Source organism: Saimiri boliviensis, chromosome 1, assembly GCF_048565385.1.
Source record: "Saimiri boliviensis isolate mSaiBol1 chromosome 1, mSaiBol1.pri, whole genome shotgun sequence".
Lineage (NCBI taxonomy): Eukaryota > Metazoa > Chordata > Mammalia > Primates > Cebidae > Saimiri > Saimiri boliviensis.
The window spans coordinates 105,021,791-105,039,498 of NC_133449.1; the positions used below are offsets into that span (position 1 = coordinate 105,021,791).

At 45.5% G+C, this 17,708-nt stretch overlaps 1 protein-coding gene across 5 annotated transcripts in view; it reads right to left on the reverse strand.

Annotated features, from left to right (window-relative positions):
* Positions 1-17,708, reverse strand: part of PHAF1 (phagophore assembly factor 1) — a 36,272-nt gene that overhangs the window by 9,758 nt on the left and 8,806 nt on the right. For all 5 annotated transcript variants that reach the window (XR_012518270.1, XM_039476524.2, XM_074401957.1 and 2 more), the window contains 7 exons: positions 15,173-15,255; positions 10,500-10,583; positions 6,156-6,199; positions 4,394-4,473; positions 4,011-4,105; positions 2,938-3,035; positions 2,736-2,848 (listed from right to left, as the gene is read on the reverse strand). Coding sequence is in view for 4 of the 5 variants with exons in the window: in XM_039476524.2 (XP_039332458.1) it covers positions 2,736-2,848; positions 2,938-3,035; positions 4,011-4,105; positions 4,394-4,473; positions 6,156-6,199; positions 10,500-10,583; positions 15,173-15,255 (597 nt within the window). In the remaining variant the exon portion in view is untranslated. The remainder of the gene's footprint in view (positions 1-2,735; positions 2,849-2,937; positions 3,036-4,010; positions 4,106-4,393; positions 4,474-6,155; positions 6,200-10,499; positions 10,584-15,172; positions 15,256-17,708) is intronic.

Here is a 17,708-nt window from a genome sequence, read left to right on the forward strand (position 1 = left end):
CTCAGAGCTTATATACCAGATTCTTAATAATTAAGAACCATTTAGGAGGCTGAGGTGGGAGAACCACTCAAGGCTAGGAGTTTTAGACCAGCCTGGGCATAGGGAGACCAAGTCTCTACAAAAAATAAAAATAAAAAAAAAAATAGAAGAATTAGCTGGCTGTGGTGGTGTCCCAGCTTCTTTGGAGGATGAGGCAGGAGGATTGCCTGTGCCCAGGAGTTCAAGGCTGTACTTAGCTATGATGGTATCACTGCATTCCAGCCTGGGTGACAGAGAGAGACTGTGTCTCAAAGAAAGAAAAAATAAGCCAAAAAAAAAAAAAAAAGAACCAATGCCTCAGAAACTGATGATGCAAGAACCCAATTTACAAATAAATGCTGGTTAGACTATGAGCTCTATGAAGGTTCTCAGCTGTCTTTATGGAAACAAACTCCACACTGAAGATCCCAGTCCCCTTAAGCACAATCCACAACCCAAAGCAGCTAACATTGGCCAGGCATGGGAAAGTCACAAAATGAGGCATGGATCCCGGAGGGACCAGCTACCGAAGGTGGCAACTCTTTGTTTTTGTTATTGTTGTTCACGGTTAGCAAAACTCTTGGCAAGGTGTGGCCAAACCACAATTCAGTAAGTTCTTTCTGCTTGTCTACTTTGATAACTTGGTATTAACAGTAGAAAAAGGGGAGCCAAGCCGGGCATGGTGGCTCAAGCCTGTAATCCCAGCACTGTGGGAGGCCGAGGTGGGTGGATCACGAGGTCAAGAGATCGAGACCATCCTGGTCAACATGGTGAAACTCCGTCTCTACTAAAAACACAAAAAATTAGCTGGGCATGGTGGCGCGTGCCTGTAATCCCGCTACTCAGGAGGCTGAGGCAGGAGAATTGCCTGAACCCAGGAGGTGGAGGTTGCGGTGAGCCGAGATCGCGCCATTGCACTCCAGCCTGGGTAACAAGAGCGAAACTCCTTCTCAAAAAAAAAAAAAAAAAAAAGAGGAGCCAGGCACAATGGTGCATTCTTGTTGCAGCCTATTCAGGAGGTTAAGGCAGGATTGCTTGAGCCCAGGAGTTCAAGGTCACAGTATTCCACTACACATTGGCCTGGGCAATATAGGGAGAAAAGCTGGTTGTGGCAGCTCACACCTGTAATCCCAGAACTTTGGAAAGCCAAGGAGAGAGGATCGATTGAGCCTGGGAGTTCAAGACCATGCTGGGTAACATAGCAAGACCCAGGCTCCACATACACAAAAATGAACTCGGCATGCCAGCACACACCTGTGGTTCTAGCTACTTGGGAGGTTTAGGTAAGATCCCTTTAACCCAGGAGTTTTGAGGCTGCAGTAAGCTATGATTGCACCACTGCACTACAGCCTCGGCAACAGAATGGAACCGTCTCTCTCTCTCTCTCTCTCTTTTTTTTTTTTTTTTTTTTGAGATGGAGTTTTGATCTTGTTGCCCAGGCTGGAGAGCAATGGTGCAATCTCAGCTCACTACAACCTCCACCTCTGGGTTCAAGTGATTCTTCTACCTCAGACTCCTGAGTAGCTGGGATTATAGGCATGCGTGACCAAAACTGGCTAATTTTTTTGTATTCTTAGTAGAGACGGGGTTTCTCCATGCTGGTCAGGCTGGTCTCAAACTCCCAACCTCAGGTGATCTGCCCACCTTGGCCTCCCAAAGTGCTGGGATTACAGGCGTGAGCCACTGCACCCAGAGAGACCATCTCTTTTAGAACAAAACAAAACAAGGTAGAAAAAATGGGAAGAGAGCTGGCTGGGCACAGTGGCTCATGCCTGTAATCCGAGCACTTTGGGAGGCTGAGGTGGGTGGATCACGAGGTTAGGATTTTGAGACCAGCCTGACCAACATGGAGAAACCCCATCTCTACTAAAAATACAAAAAGTAGCCAATGTGGTGGCACGAGCCTATAATCCCAGCTACTCAGGAGGCTGAGGCAGGAGAATTCTTGAACCTGAGAGGTGGAGGTTGCAGTGAACCATGATTGCGCCACTGCACTCCAGCCTGGGTGACAGTGAGACACTCTCTCAAAACAAAAAAGAAAGAAAAACGGGGAGACAGATAACACTGCAACCCACAGGATGCATCTCCAGAAACACTTGGGAACTGCCACAAAACTATATAAGCACACAGCAGGCCTATGTGCATACTGAGAAACAGTGCTGTTGCTTATTAAGATTTGCTAATTATAAGACTATCTCTAGTACCTTGGCAAAACTAAACAAAAGCTTTAACTGTAAACTTCTGCATCATATGTCTTCTACCAACTATGTGGCAATGGACTGAATGCTTTTGTTCCCCTAAAATTCATATGTTATGAAATCCTAACCCCTAAGGTGATGGTATTAGGAGGTTAGGAATTTGAGAGGTGATTACATTACAGAAGCAGAGACCTCAGGATTGAGATTAGTGCCATTACAAAACAGACTCTAGGGAGTTAGCTAGCCCCTTCCACCATATGAGGATATGGGGAGAAGTGTCTTCTATGAACTAGACTGCAGTCCCTCATCAGATACTGAATCTGCCAGTGCCTTGATCTTGGACTTCCCAGCCTCCAGAACTGTAAGAAATAAATTTCTGTTGTTTAGCAGACACTGAGTTTATGACATTTTGTTACAGCAGCCTGAATGGACTACAACACACCCTAAGCACATGGGATTTTAGCATGTCTCAACATGGGTGTAATGGGGAATCTAATGACCTCAAAGCCAGTCACTGACCTGCAGTAAGTAGGCGAAGTCGTAAACCTGCAGGTCCAGTTCCATCTCGAAGAACATCTACACTCTCAGCATACACATTGCCCAGGAAACAGCTCAGAGGCATCATGGGAGCCCTGGGGACAGGCACAGAATGAGCAGAGGTTTGGTTCTTTCTCCTAGGCAGCCCAGGCCTTAGCATGAAACTCATGCTCCTTACACTTACTTGGTATCCTGTAGGCTGTTGCCACTGTAGATATACATTCGTTTTACAGTTGCTCCATGGGGTATCTGGAGAGAAGCCAGGCCATGGGCAAAATTGGGCTGCAAACATAGGACAAGAGTTTTACTAAGGGCACTACAGGTCATAGAACTCAGGCTCTGGTCTTCCCTGTCACTCATGGTCTTCAAGAGCTGCTCAGGTCAAAGGGTCAAAGCACATCCTCAAACCTGGCTCTGGGTCAGTAAACTCCCCCAAACCATGTAAGTTCACCTTTAATTCTGCTTGGTTTTCCTATTCTTTTCTTTTTTCTTTTTCTCTTTTTTTTTTTTGGAGACAGAGTCTCACTTTGTCACCCAGGCTGGAGTACAGTGGCGTGATCTCAGCTCACTGCAACCTCTGCCTCCTGAGTTCAAGTGATTCTCCTGCCTCAGCCTCCTGAGTAGCAGGGACTACAGGCATGCACCACCACACCTGGCTAATTAAAAAAAATTTTTTTTTGGTAGAGACAGGGTTTTGCCATTTTGGCCAAGTTGGTCTCAAACTCCTGACTTCAAGTGATCTGTCCTCGGCCTCTCACAGGGCTGGGATTACAGGTGTGAGCCACTGTACCTGGCCAGTTCTCCTTTTCTTGATAGGGAAAAATGCAGAAACGCTTGCTTAATTAAAATAAGCCTTACAAAAGCTTATCATTTTCACAGCTCTAAGGATGAATGACATGTTTCCTTTGCAAAAACAAAGGTAACTGAAAATCTCCAAATTCTAGGCCAGCAGGAAAACTGCAGTGATTAGGAGCTTTAAAATAAGGAATGAATGAATTTATCTCTGAAAGTGAGCCTGACCTCACTCCGTGGTGGGCAGTGTCCTTTTCCTGGGAATGCCAGCCTGGGCATTGTTCTTCCTCTGTCAACCCCACCCACTCTAAACCTTCTTCTCCCCTAAAGACTTCAAAGACAGGAAAACCAAAGAAAGACTGCCTATCTAATACCCATTCCTCTGTCCCCATCCCATGACACCATCTGCTGAGCCATACCACACAGACATAGGACAACAAACACTAGGGGACATGAAGGGCTAACCTCATACTTGGGAGCCTCGGTCCATGAGTCTAATTGAAAAGAGAAAGACAGTCCTCTGAAGTTGAGATGGAAGAGCTGCTCAGCGGAGTTGTACACTGTAGGGGTGGGGGAGAAGAAAATAACATGGTTGACTGGCATCTGAAATAGCTAACATAAACTAGCCTGGCAGGGAGTAATGACTGGCAACATCTTCCCTGTGGCTTGTTTCTGAACTGGCCTACTAGGTTGAAAACATGGGGGAGGATCTTTCCTTCACATCCAAGAACCAATCACAATAATATGGGAGCCTGACTCTAGGAAGCAGGGTGGGATGGCACTATAGGGCAGATTTACTGCTCTGAACTGCCACTGATGACCAGAGCAATCAGATGGACTTGGCTTACCTCCAGGATGGGTTGCACCGAAAGACTGGTCAATCTGCTCAATGGTAGGAGCTATGGCCTGAGAATTAAAATGCACGCCACTGAAAAACAAAAATATTTTTTAATACTAGGCTTCAAAAGATGGGCTCACAGACCATGTAAGATGGTAGCTGAGAGAGTTATTTTTAAGATACAGGCAGGTGAGTCTCTAATTATATTAAAATAGAAAGCTTAATTAGAGAACTTTTAAATAAGACAATTAACGAAGTCAGGAGAAGGTCAATTCTCATGAGGCTGATATACAGAGTTGATCCTCTGGGGCTTCAAGACACCAGTGACTCTTAAGAAAAGGGTAGAGGCCAGGCGTAGTGACTCACACCTGTAATCCCAGCACTTTGGGAGGCTGAGGTGGGTAGATCATAAGATGAGGAGATCATCCTGGCCAACATGGTGAAACGCCATCTCTACTAAAAATACAAAAATTAGCCGGGCATGGCAGCATGCACCTGTAGACCCAGCTACTCAGGAGGCTGAGGCAGGAGAATCGCTGGAACCCAGGAGGCGGAGGCTGCAGTGAGCCAAGATCACACCACTGCATTCCAGCCTGGGTGACAGATCGAGACTCCATCTCAAAAAAAAAGAAAAAAAGTGCCGGGTGTGGTGGCTCAAGCCTGTAATCCCAGCACTTTGGGAGGCTGAGGTGGGTGGATCACGAGGTCAGGAGATCGAGACCATCCTGGTCAACACGGTGAAACCCCGTCTCTACTAAAAATACAAAAAAAATTTAGCTAGGCATGGTGGTGCGTGCCTGTAGTCCCAGCTATTCAGGAGGCTGAGGCAGGAGAATTGCCTGAACCCAGGAGGCAGAGGTTGCGGTGAGCCGAGATCGCGCCATTGCACTCCAGCCTGGGTAACAAGAGCGAAACTCTGTCTCAAAAAAAAGGAAGAAAAGGGGAGAGAAGAGAAGCCATCAGACCCTGAGGTATGAAGGCCCCAGCAAAACTAAAAGACAAGTAGAACCTGCAGGGGCCAGTGGTACGACACATTTGCTTGTCTATCAGCAAAACTGCCTGAGCCTGTCTCAGGAATCAATCAGGTCCTCTTGACCCCCTCACAAAGGGAAAGAGAAGCCAGTTAAGTTTGGAGACTTACTGAAAGGAGTACTCTGTAGCTTGAACCCAGGAGGTGGAGGTTGCAGTGAAACAAGACAGTGCCACTGCACTCCAGCCTGGGCAACAGAGAAAGAAACTCCATCTCAAAAAAAAAAAAAAGAGTATTCTAGATTTCTAAATGCTGGCATGCTGCCTTGCCATAATGGAGGCTCAACAGCTTTGGATTGTGCATGTCATCTCCACTGTAATTATAAAAAGTACATTACAGCTCTAAAATGGTGGTCTCTTTGGCATTCTCTTCAGCATAGGCTTTGGAGTCAGAACTATCTGGTTTGTCCCACCTCTATTACTCATGAAAACAGGTGCCAAGAGAGGCCATCAGGTGGAGGGGAGCTAATGTCACATCACCTCTGAGCTGAGGCCTGGCTTTGTTGAGTGGATTAAGTTAGATGACATATATGTGAAGTGTTAAACATATCACATATTCTTAATGAGGTTTACTTCTCTTCTCCAGGAAACTGAGCAGGCTTGCTGGTTGCCTCAGGAAATCATGGCACCAGGCTATAATCCCTGGACTGTGGCAGATGTGAATCTTTACTAACTTCATGAAGGTAGCAGATATGGCCTGTCTGAACCAAGTGAGACATATACCAGCAGGGGAGAAAACTTACCAATATTTTAACTTTACTTTAGTCAAATCATATACTTCGATCACCTAAAAAAAAGTTTAAGAGTTGTCAATGCTCTGAATGTAATAAACTAAAAAAGATTAAAATTACATATTATAGAATAAATAGTTCTCATTTAAAATTTAAAAAAAAAAAAAAAAACTTTTTGTAGAGCTAGGATCTTAACAAAATTAAAAGACTAGGTTGCCCAGGCTGGTCTCAAACTCCTGGTCTCAAATGATCCTCCTGCCTTAGCCTCCCACAGTGCTGGGAGGAGCCACCATATCAGCCCTTTGTTCTCATTTTGAAAATAGGGAGAAAACACACAGCATAACCTCACCACTTCCCTCTCCTGGTGGACTGCTCAACAGATATCTATGGATGCTCTAGGTCAAGGCCCTTACAGGCCAATCCACTTCTTGGTCGGGCTAGAGCACACACTACTCTATAGGACGATGATCTCTTTCACAGACATGAAGCTTGTTAAGGCTCTGCTTTGGACACTAAGCCCCCTTCCTCCCATCTCATATTTTGCTGCATTTTAAAACCCAAGTTGGCTCGCTTTCTTTCTTTTTGTTTTTTGAGATGGAGTTTCGCTTTTTTTGCCCAGGCTGGAATGCAATGGCACAATCTTAGCTCACTGTAACCTCCACCTCCCATGTTCAAGTGATTCTCCTACCTCAACCTCCCGAGTAGCTGGGATTACACAGGCATGCGCCACCATGCCCAGCTCATTTTGTATTTTTAGTAGAGATGGGGTTTCTCCATGTTGGTCAGGCTGGTATCGAACTCCTGACCTCAGGTGATCCACCTGCCTCAGTCTCCCTAAGTGCTGGGATTACAGAAGTGAGCTACCATGCCTGGTGGGTTGCTTTTGAAAATCGCTTATTATGAAGTTGATTTTCTTTGCAAAACAAAAAGATGGAAGAGGGAGGTCTATCCTGCTAGAAAGTAAGCCATAATATATTAGCTCACAGGGCCGGGCGCGGTGGCTTACGCCTGTAATCCCAGCACTTTGGGAGGCTGAGGTGGGTGGATCACGAGGTCAAGAGATCGAGACCATCCTGGTCAACATGGTGAAACCCCGTCTCTACTAAAAATACAAAAAAATTAGCTGGGCATGGTGGCACGTGCCTGTAATCCCAGCTACTCAGGAGGCTGAGGCAGGAGAATTGCCTGAACCCAGGAGGTAGAGGTTGCGGTGAGCCAAGATCGCGCCATTGCACTCCAGCCTGGATAACAAGAGCGAAACTCCGTCTCAAAAAAAAAAAAAAAAACATACATATATATATATATATATTAGCTCACACAAGTGTGACAGTATTTAGTTATATCCCTGAAGGGGATCTGGTTGTAATGAGAAAACCTCAGGACCTTTGTGAAGGACCTCTTTAATGGATTCAGCCTCATCAAGAACTCAGGGTAGGGCAGAGACAAAAAAAAAAAAAAAAAAAAAGCCATCACCTAACACTCCACCATTAGTGGCGCCACGTTGTAAACACTATAAGTCCTCCATGCAATGGTGTCAAGGGCTTGGCAGCCAGCAGCACAGCTGCTAGGGGCTCAGAGCACCATCTACCATCTTCCAGTTGGGAGGTTTGGCTCTCATTGTGGAGACACAAGCAGAGCTGGCTCAGTATCTGTTTGTCCTGCCAATCTGAGCCTGATTGTGGAAGAGGCTGTAGGGCATTGTATGCAGGAACATCTGACACTGCCACAGAAACTGAGACATAATAGATAGTAGTTCACTTTTGGCCAGAGACTATCCGTATCCCATAACACTGAACCAAATTGGAAATCTCTTGACTATAATGTAGCTCTCTTGACCCTATCTGCTAGAAAGAACTGCTCCCTCTGCTAGGCACTGGAATGAACCCTTTCCTCCATAATTGTGTATTCTGTTAACTGGTCCACTAAGTTAAGCCCCTTGGGGTCTGACTCATTAGTTTGCATAGGGAAGGTGTTCAATTCATGTTAGGCAATTCTGCCTGGTACGAAGCTAGTTAAAGGCAAAAATAAATAAATAAATAAACAAAAAGCTTAAAAGCACAAAAAGAAGTACCAGGAGGGGCTGTGGAAGGAAGGGCAGGGGAACAGCTATGATTCAGAAGCATGCCAGTGTCCCCATCAGAATGTCTGGGCATGGCAGTATACCATGCCAAACTGGCATGCCATTTCACTGAGCCTAGAGCCTCGCACTAGCAGAGGGCCTGTACCTTCAGTCAGAAGCTCTCCTGCTCGTAGTAGGTGCAGGCACTCACCTCCCTTATTTCTACTCCTACAGTTGACCAATCATCCTTCAAAGCTTCCCACTACCTGCCCTGTGGAAGTGAGCCTGCATAATGTTCCTCCAATGTCACTGGCACCCCACCTGTCAACAGCCATACGGGTACAACACATATAGGTGCTTCAACCCTGCCTGATCAATAAGAAAACAGTGAACCAGAGCTGATCGCAGGGCACGGGGCAGCACTTGTGGCAATGGACCCAGAGTGCTGGCCATTCTGGAGTCCTTCATATCACTAGGAGCATCAACAAGCAGATTTCATCTCATGGAGCTTGCTGTACCACAGGGACAAGCAGCTGGGACGCCTAAAGCCCATGATATTCCACCACTGGTCTGGAGAAGTTCCTGATTTCTCCAGAGGGAAGGAATGAGGCAGCGGCCAAGATAAAAATGAAAAAGACAGGTGGCTGTAAAGGTTGTGACTTATAAAGCCTCATTCCACAGGGCTGTCTCTCTCAGGCTTGAGGCAGAGGGTAGGCAGCAACTGTAGGAGGCAGCATCAGAAGAGGTGGATTTTGAAGCTGTTGAAGGGAAGGGCAGAAAGATAAGTCACGTCAGGCTGGTACCAACCAAAAGCATCTGGGTGATAACTTGCTCAGTTTCCAGAAGATTCAGGCAGGAGACCAGTCTCTCCTTCATAGGGATCTCACAGAAGGCAGAAGAGGACTGCCAGGTTCTATTTTATCTCCTTTCCTATCCAAAGGTACTTCCCATTTCTCACATTTCTGTACATTTCTTCAGCTTTTCTCATTTATTTCCCAGACCCATCAACAGAACCTAAGTGGCCAGCCACCACACATTGTCAACATCAAGTTAAAAGCCTGGCATCAGGCAGACTACTTATCCTGTCTCTCGGTTGTCTTACTGGTAAATAGTACCTATTCAAAGCCTTGTTAGGATTAAATTGGAAAATGCATATGAAACACCCAGTCATGTGCCTAGCATATACTAAGCACTCACTAAACATATGACATTGTCTTCACCATGCTGTGATTCTATGGGCCGCCTGGCCATCCCTTTTGTTGCCCATTTAAGTTACTTCCAGCTTGTTATTACTATAAAATGCCATTACCTTCCCCCCAGTGTTTCTGGGTTATGTTTTCTAAAACTGACTTTTGCCAAGTCAAAGGGAAATTACTACCTGTAAAGGCATTTCCATGTTACCAGATTAATTTCCCCCCAATTTGTGATTATGCCACATTGAAGATCATCCTCTGCCCTTTCCCAGTGTGGAACTTCTGGCCATGGAGACAGAAGATAGAATGAGGAATTCTAATTCCACATACTGATTCTCTTTCCAAGTTCTGTTTTCTTTCCTTAGCAGTTCACCTGCAACAAGGATGATGAGAACTGGGAAGTACCCAAGTCTTTTGGAAAGGCTACTCCATAACCTAACCAGAACAACAGCTTTGGCATGCCACTGCCCGGGGCCCATTCAATCTCATGACTTTGAGGCATGAGTCTGTTGTCACATGACTAACCTGTGAGGCCCAGGCATTTGTAAACAGGGTGTATTAAAAACAGCCTGGACTGAAACAGGTGTTAGCAAATTACACTAAAATGCCAATAAAGATAGCCCCACACATTAGTAAGTTGTTTTTTGTTTTTTTTACATTTCCTCCCCAGAGTTAAAAAATCAACTAATTGCTGGTGGTGGTAACCCAAGCCCCAGCTTCCTAGGAAGAACAGTTTCCATTTTCGAACCAAGTTACACTGTTTGGCAAAAGAATGAAGTAAAACAATCTTGTTTTCCTAGTGACCATAAAAGCCCCTGCCCGATAGCATTGTTTCCCAAATCTTCAACACTCTTTCACCTTCCCCTCTGGAGCCTAGGAAAGCAGCCCTTCTCAGCCTCTTTCTGACCATCCCAACTTACTTCCATCTTCCCTCTTTTTAGGGGAACAGGCACAGCTTCGGTTTCCTACATTGTAGTGATCTCTGAACCAAAGAAGTCCACAACTACTTATAAGTTTTTGAAACATCTCAAATAGCACATACTAATCAGCTCCAGAAAGACTGGTCCAGCCAGACATGAAACATTAGTTGTCATTAATAGTTACCTTAAGTCTCTGATTGAAAGCATCAAACAGTAGTTTGATCCCATCCTGAGTCAGGTTAAGAATGAGGTCATGGCTTAGAGGAGACTATAAAACAAAAATAAAACACATTCTGAGTAACTGATTTATTCACTAAGCACCTACTGAAAAACTTACAATATAAATGCAATGCATAGGGAATGTCTGAGTGTACGCAGTCCCTCTCCTTCAGCTAATGATGCTTAGAAACCAGAAAAAAACTGCTGCATGAACACACACTATTTTTTTAGTTCTAGCCTGCAGATGCTGTTTCTTAATATCAGCTGAAAAGAGCCTCTCTCTTCTGGGCTCTGAGTAAAAATACCTGGAGAAAAGGGACAAAGTTACATTAACATACAGGTCATTTTCCGTTGAGTCTCCATGGTTCACATCTACAGTATGAAGTTCACTGCTATCAAACCTACAGAGCAGTTGGTGAGGAATACAGGTCATGTGAAAAGGCCTAGTCCAGGATCTAAATTCAGAAGATACTGCTTATGCCTATCAGCTGAACCTCATGCACTGACACCCAGGTTGTTCGTACCATTCACGGGAAACGTATTTTTATTCTTTGATGGTTTTGATTAGATTCAGGACAAAGAAATATATTATGATCTGATTATGAGATGACCCTCTTACCCCTTTTCTCCCTCCCCCTGACGTACCATACCATTTCATATGTGCTTCTTTCTGAAAAGCCTAAGTCTAGGATCTGAAGAGTCACATTTCTGCATTTGCCCCTTCTGAATCCTGGGGGAGGGGAGTAGCAGAACAAAGCAGTGAACAGAACCCTTGTGACCTTAGGTGACTCTCAAAATTTCTCTGAGCTCTGGTTTCTTCATGGGAATACCTTCATCCCTTCCCTCCAGGGTTGTTCTGAGGACAGAGATAGTAGGTCAGAAAGCACCTAGCCCAGTATCTGCAACATAGCACTCTCCTCTTGTGTCTGCCCCATCTTCGTGCTTCTGGTCCAATGCAATTAATTCAAAGATTCAATGTCTCAAGATTCTCCACAGTCCTGACAGAGGTTGCCCAATAGTAGAAGGAAAAACACCATCTAAAACCCCACCCTTTCCCAGCTCTTCGGGAAGCTGAGGCGGGTGGATCACGAGATCAAGAGATCGAGACCATCCTGGCCAACATGGTGAAACCCCATCTCTACTAAAAATTACAAAAATTAGCTGGGCGTGGTGGCACGCACCTGTAGTCTCAGCTACTCGGGAGGCTGAGGCAGGAGAATTGCCTGAACCCAGGAGGTGGAGATTGCAGTGAGCCAAGATCATGCCACTGCACTCCAGCCTGGCGCCTGGTAACGGAGCAAGACTCTGTCTAAAAAAATTAAAAATAGGGCTGGGCGCGGTGGCTCACGCCTGTAATCCCAGCACTTTGGGAGGCCGAGGCGGGTGGATCACGAGGTCGAGAGATGGAGACCATCCTGGTCAACATGGTGAAACCCTGTCTCTACTAAAAATACAAAAAATTAGCTGGGCATGGTGACACGTGCCTGTAATCCCAGCTACTCAGGAGGCTGAGGCAGGAGAATTGCCTGAACCCAGGAGGTGGAGGTTGCGGTGAGCTGAGATCGCGCCATTGCACTCCAGCCTGGGTAATAAGAGCGAAACTCCGTCTCAAAAAAAAAAAAAATTAAAAATAAATAAATAAATATAAACCCCACCCTTCTTTAACTAGCACATAGCTGCTCAAAAAATTTAGTTTCTTTATAGAGCTTCTCAAGTTAGACAAAGTACATGATGAAGATACGGCTATCAGAGACAGAAACATGGGCTGGAAGGCCACAGGCAACTGCTGGTGTTGGCCTCATTGGGGAAATGCTCTCCAAAGAATCTTTTGGGATTAGTGCAGGTTGATTCCTTCTGCCCCAATGATCCTCACAAGGCAGCAGGCCCAGGTAGTACCATCATGCTTGGCAAAAACTAAAGGAAGACTGTTGTAATTTTCCAGTAGGTCTATATGAATGTCTAAATCATTAGGTCTCAAGCAATTCCCCTGCCTCAGCCTCCTGAGTAGCTGGAACTACAGGCATGTGCCACCATGCCCAGCTAATTTTTTGTATTTTAGTAGAGATGGGGGTTTCACCATGTTGGCCAGGATGGTCTCGATCTGCTGACCTTGGGATTTGCCCACCTCGGCCTCCCAAAGTGTTGGGATTACAGGCGTGAGCCACTGTGCCTGGCCAATTTTTGTATTTTTAGTAGAGATAGGGTTTCACCATGTTGGCCAGGATGGTCTCGATCTCTTGACCTCATGTTCCACTCAACTCAGCCTCCCAAAGTACTGGGATTATGGCACTCAGCCTACCCTTCATTTTATAAATCAGAATCCAGACCAGGTGTGGTGGCTCATACCTGTAATCCCAGCACTTTGGGAGGCTGAGGTGGGAGGATCACTTGAGCCCAGGAGTTTGAGACCAACTTGGAAAACATAGTGAGTGAGACCCCATCTCTACAAAATATAAGAATAAATTAGTCGGCCGGGCGCGGTGGCTCAAGCCTGTAATCCCAGCACTTTGGGAGGCCGAGGCGGGTGGATCACGAGGTCGAGAGATCGAGACCATCCTGGTCAACATGGTGAAACCCCGTCTCTACTAAAAATACAAAAAAATTAGCTGGGCATGGTGGCACGTGCCTGTAATTCCAGCTACTCAGGAGGCTGAGGCAGGAGAATTGCCTGAACCCAGGAGGCGGAGGTTGCGGTGAGCCGAGATCACGCCATTGCACTCCAGCCTGGGTAACAAGAGTGAAACTCTGTCTCAAAAAAAAAAAAAAAAAAAAAAAAAAAGAATAAATTAGTCAGGCATGGTGGCATGAACCTGTGGCCCCAACTACTCAGGAAGCTGAGGTGGGAGGATCGTTTGAACCCAGGAGATTGAGGCTGCAGTGAGTTGTGATCGTGTCACTACACTCTAGTTTCGTTGACAAAGCAAGATACTTGTCTCAAAAAAACTAAAGTAAGTTTTCTTAGACGTTAAATTAGGCGTGGCACGGTGGCTCATGCCTATAATCCTAGCACTTTGGGAGGCCGAGGTGGGCGGATGACAAGAGATCAAGACCATCCTGGCCAATATGGTGAAACCCAGTCTCTACTAAAAAATACAAAAATTAGCTGGGTGTGGTGGTGCGTGCCTGTAGTCCCAGCTACTTGGGAGGCTGAAGCAGAATTGCTTGGACCCGGGAGGCAGAGGTTGCAGTGAGCCGAGATCACACCACTGCACTCCAGTCTGGCACCTGGCAACAGAGCAAAACTCGCTGTCTCAAAAAAAAAAAAAAAAAAAAAAGTTGAATTAAATTAATTTAATTAATGAGAATCCACTTTGGCAGTGAGAATCCACAGTGGTTCAAGAAACCCCTGCCCACTCCTACAAGTCCCCTGTTCTGTCATAGGCACCACATGAATACTCAAGCACTTGTTTGGAGACTAAGCATTTCTTTTTTCAGAAAGATCCCTCATATGGAGGTCTCACTAGGCTGGTAGAGGGGTATTACAGAGCAGAATGTAATCTCTGGGTATTGGTAACAGGCCTAACTTTGACCAAGCCAAACTGAGAAGCCTCTCAGAAATTTTGCCCACCTATAATTTACAATATTCTTCATGTCAGAAATAAGCTGTCATTTGCTTTAGGATCTGAAACTAACTGGAACAAACAGAACTGCAATAATCAAACCAGTACTCAAAGGATCTCAGAAAAGCCACTGGGGACATCTTTTAGCCACTGTAGGCTCAAAACTATTCCCTGAGGCTTGTGGCACATAAGACACCTAAAAGGCTTTTCAACATGGCAGCACATGGTCTATGCCACAGAAATGTAGGTTTCAGAGAGTTCAATGGAGGGAAGATATCTCTTTGAGAGTGATAAAGGGTGAACTATATCTGTTTCCTTTCAAATCTGGTATGCTATGCTAGCTAGAGATCTGCACTTCAACAATCCTGAACACAAACTAACCAACAAAGCAGAAAAGACAATTTTAAACATCTTAAACACGTAAGTGGAAGACAAGCACCCTAAAAGACCAGAGACAGCCTCTGAAGCAACCTACCACTGAAAAGTCCCTGTTTAAGGGCCTGTAGGCAAGATGAGCACAGGCAAAACACAGGTTAAATTACTACTGCTCTTCCAATCCTACTTGCACTAGATTATCGAGAGCAATAGTTTCAGAATCAAAGATAAGGTACCTGATAACTGGCTGGTGCTAGAGATTCTCCCATTCCAATACAGCAATCCTCGCCAGTCAGCCATTCCCAAAGCAGCAGCTCTGGAAATGACTCACTGCCGAGGGACACTATTTCGTTTGTTTTGGTTTTTGGTTTTTGGTTTTTTTTTAGGCAGTTTCATTCTTGTCACCCAGGCCAGAGTGCAACAGCACGATCTTAGCTCACTGCAACCTCTGCCTCCCAAGTTCAAGTAATTCTCCTGCCTCAGCCTCCCGAGTAGCTGGGGTTACAGGTGTGCGCCACCATGCTCGGCTAATTTTGTATTTTTAGTACAGATGAGGTTTCTTCACATTGGTCAGGCTGATCTCGAACTCCTGACCTCAAGTGATCCACCCACCTTGGCCTCCCAAAGTGCTAGGATTAAACGCGTGAGCCACAGTGCTGAGCCAACAGATGCTATTTCAATAAACAAATCAGCCACCACTTACCTGCTCACTGTAGAGAACCTGGACATTTTTGATGATGCGACAGTGCTTCTGAAGAATGGCTACTGCCTGAGCCAGAGGCATTCCTGAAATAAAGCAAGACACCTCTGTGGTTATTGTGGCTATTCATTCATTGACATCTACCACTGCATTAGGCACTGGTCCCTGTAGTAAAGCCTGGGGATGGTTGGCAGCTACTAAGGTCTACAGATACGTGAGTAAGTAAGAGTTCAATAAACAGTAAGAGCTAGAATAAAGTTAAGCAGCAAGCACTAAAAGAATACTTGGACTGTGCACAGGTGTACAGCTCTTTGAATGCACTGACTCTTTTGCTTATCTGCAGTGGGTATCATAAAAATCATGCATGGGACGGGCACGGTGGCTCATGCCTGCAATCCCAGCACTTTGGGAAGCCAAGGTGGGAGGATCACTTGAGGTCAGGCATTCGAGACCAGCCTAGCCAACATGGTAAAAACCTGAGTCTATTAAAAAAAAAATACAAAAATTAGCCAGGTGAGGTGGCACACACTTGTAGTCCCAGCTTCCCGGGAGGCTGAGGCATGAGAATTGCTTGAGTCAGGGAGGTGGAGGTTTCAGTGAGCCAAGATCATGCCACAGTACTTAGCCTGGGCAACAGAGCGAACCTCTCAAAAATAAATAAATAAATAAATAAATCATGCAGGGACCTTTTATTCATTTTTATTTTAAGCTCATTAACTTTTTTTTTTCTCATTAGTGTTAGTCTATTATTTCTTTATTTCTTTTTTTTTGTTTGTTTGTTTTTTTAGTGTTAGTCTATTATATGTGTGGCTCAATACAATTATTCTTCTGATGTGGCTCAGGGAAGCCAAAGGGTTGGACGTGTGTCGAAGGGGAGGCAGTGAATACACAAAAAAGCTTCCTGGAAATAGGGACCTCCACAATGATCTGAAGCAGACAAGGGCTCAGAGAAAGCAAAATAAGTATGAACCAAAGAACCAAGTGAGAAAAGCACCAACTGCATGACTCTGCAGACCCATGTTTTGGTCATCACTCTGCCATGGTTTAGGTACGACCTGAGATAGGGCCTTTCTCTTCCTTTCTGGCATCTGTCTCTGCATATCTGAAATGAAGGCCTGTTAGAGCACACGATTTGTAAGGAACTATTTTATTTTATTTTATATTTTTGAGATGGAGTCTTGCTCTGTCACCAGGCTTAAGTGCAGTGGCACGATCTCAGCTCAGTGCAACCTCCGCCTCCTGGGTTCAAGTGATTCTCCTGCCTCAGCATTCCGAGTAGCTGGGACTACAGGCGCCTGCCACCATGCCCGGCTAATTTTTGTATTTTTAGTAGAGACGGGGTTTCATCATATGTTGGCCAGGATGGTCTCAATCTCTTGAATTCACAATCCGCCCACCTGCCTCAGCCTCCCAAAGTGCTGGGATTACAGGCATGAACCACCACACCAAGCCAGGAACGATTTTAAAAGTTTAAAATCAGTACTGGGTGTGGTGGTTCATGCCTGTAATCCCAACACTTTGGGAGGGCAGGGCAGGAGGATCGCCTGAGGCCAGGAGTTCAAGACCAGCTTGGGAATATAGTAAGATCCTGTTTCTACAAAAAGTAAAAAAATCCAGCTAGGGCTGGATGGTGACTCATGCCTGTAATCCCAGCACTCTGGGCTAAGGCGGATGGATCAGGAGGTCAAGAGATAGAGACCATCCTGGCCAACATGGTAAAACTCCGTCTCTACTAAAAATGCAAAAATTAGCTGGGTGTGGTGGTGCGCGCCTGTAGTGCCAGCTACTCAGGAGGCTGAGGCAGGAGAATCACTTGAACCCGGAAAGCGGAGGCTGCAGTGAGCCAAGATCGAACCACTGCACTCCAGCTCCAGCCTGGTGACAGAATGAGACTCTGTCTCAAAAAAAAAAAAAAAAAAATTAGCTGGACATGGTGGTATATGCTGGTAGTCCTAGATACTGGGATTGCTTTAGCCCAGGAGGTTGATCCTACAGTGAACCACAATAGTGCCACTGTGCTTCCCACCTGGGTGACAGAGCAAGACCCTATCTCCAAAAAAAAAAAAAAAAAAAAAGCTTAAAATCACCCATCCACCAGAATCAATGAATCAACTTATTTTTACCAAGGATTCACTGGATTTTTTTTTTTTTTTTTTGAGTCGGAGTTTCACTCTTGTTACCCAGGCTCGAGTGCAATGACACGATCTCCGCTCACCGCAACCTCCGCCTCCTGAGTTCAGGCAATTCTCCTGCCTCAGCTTCCTGAGTAGCTGGGATTACAGGCACGCGCCACCATGCCCAGCTAGTTTTTTGTATTTTTAGTAGAGACGGGGTTTCACCATGTTGACCAGGATGGTCTCGATCTCTCGACCTCGTGATCCACCCGCCTTGGCCTCCCAAAGTGCTGGGATTACAGGCTTGAGCCACTGTGCCCGGCCGATTCACTGGATTTTTACCTAAAATCCCACAAATATTTAGTTCTTTTTTTTTTTTATTTAATTTTAAAAAAAAGCAACAAGGGGCCAGGCACAGTGGCTCA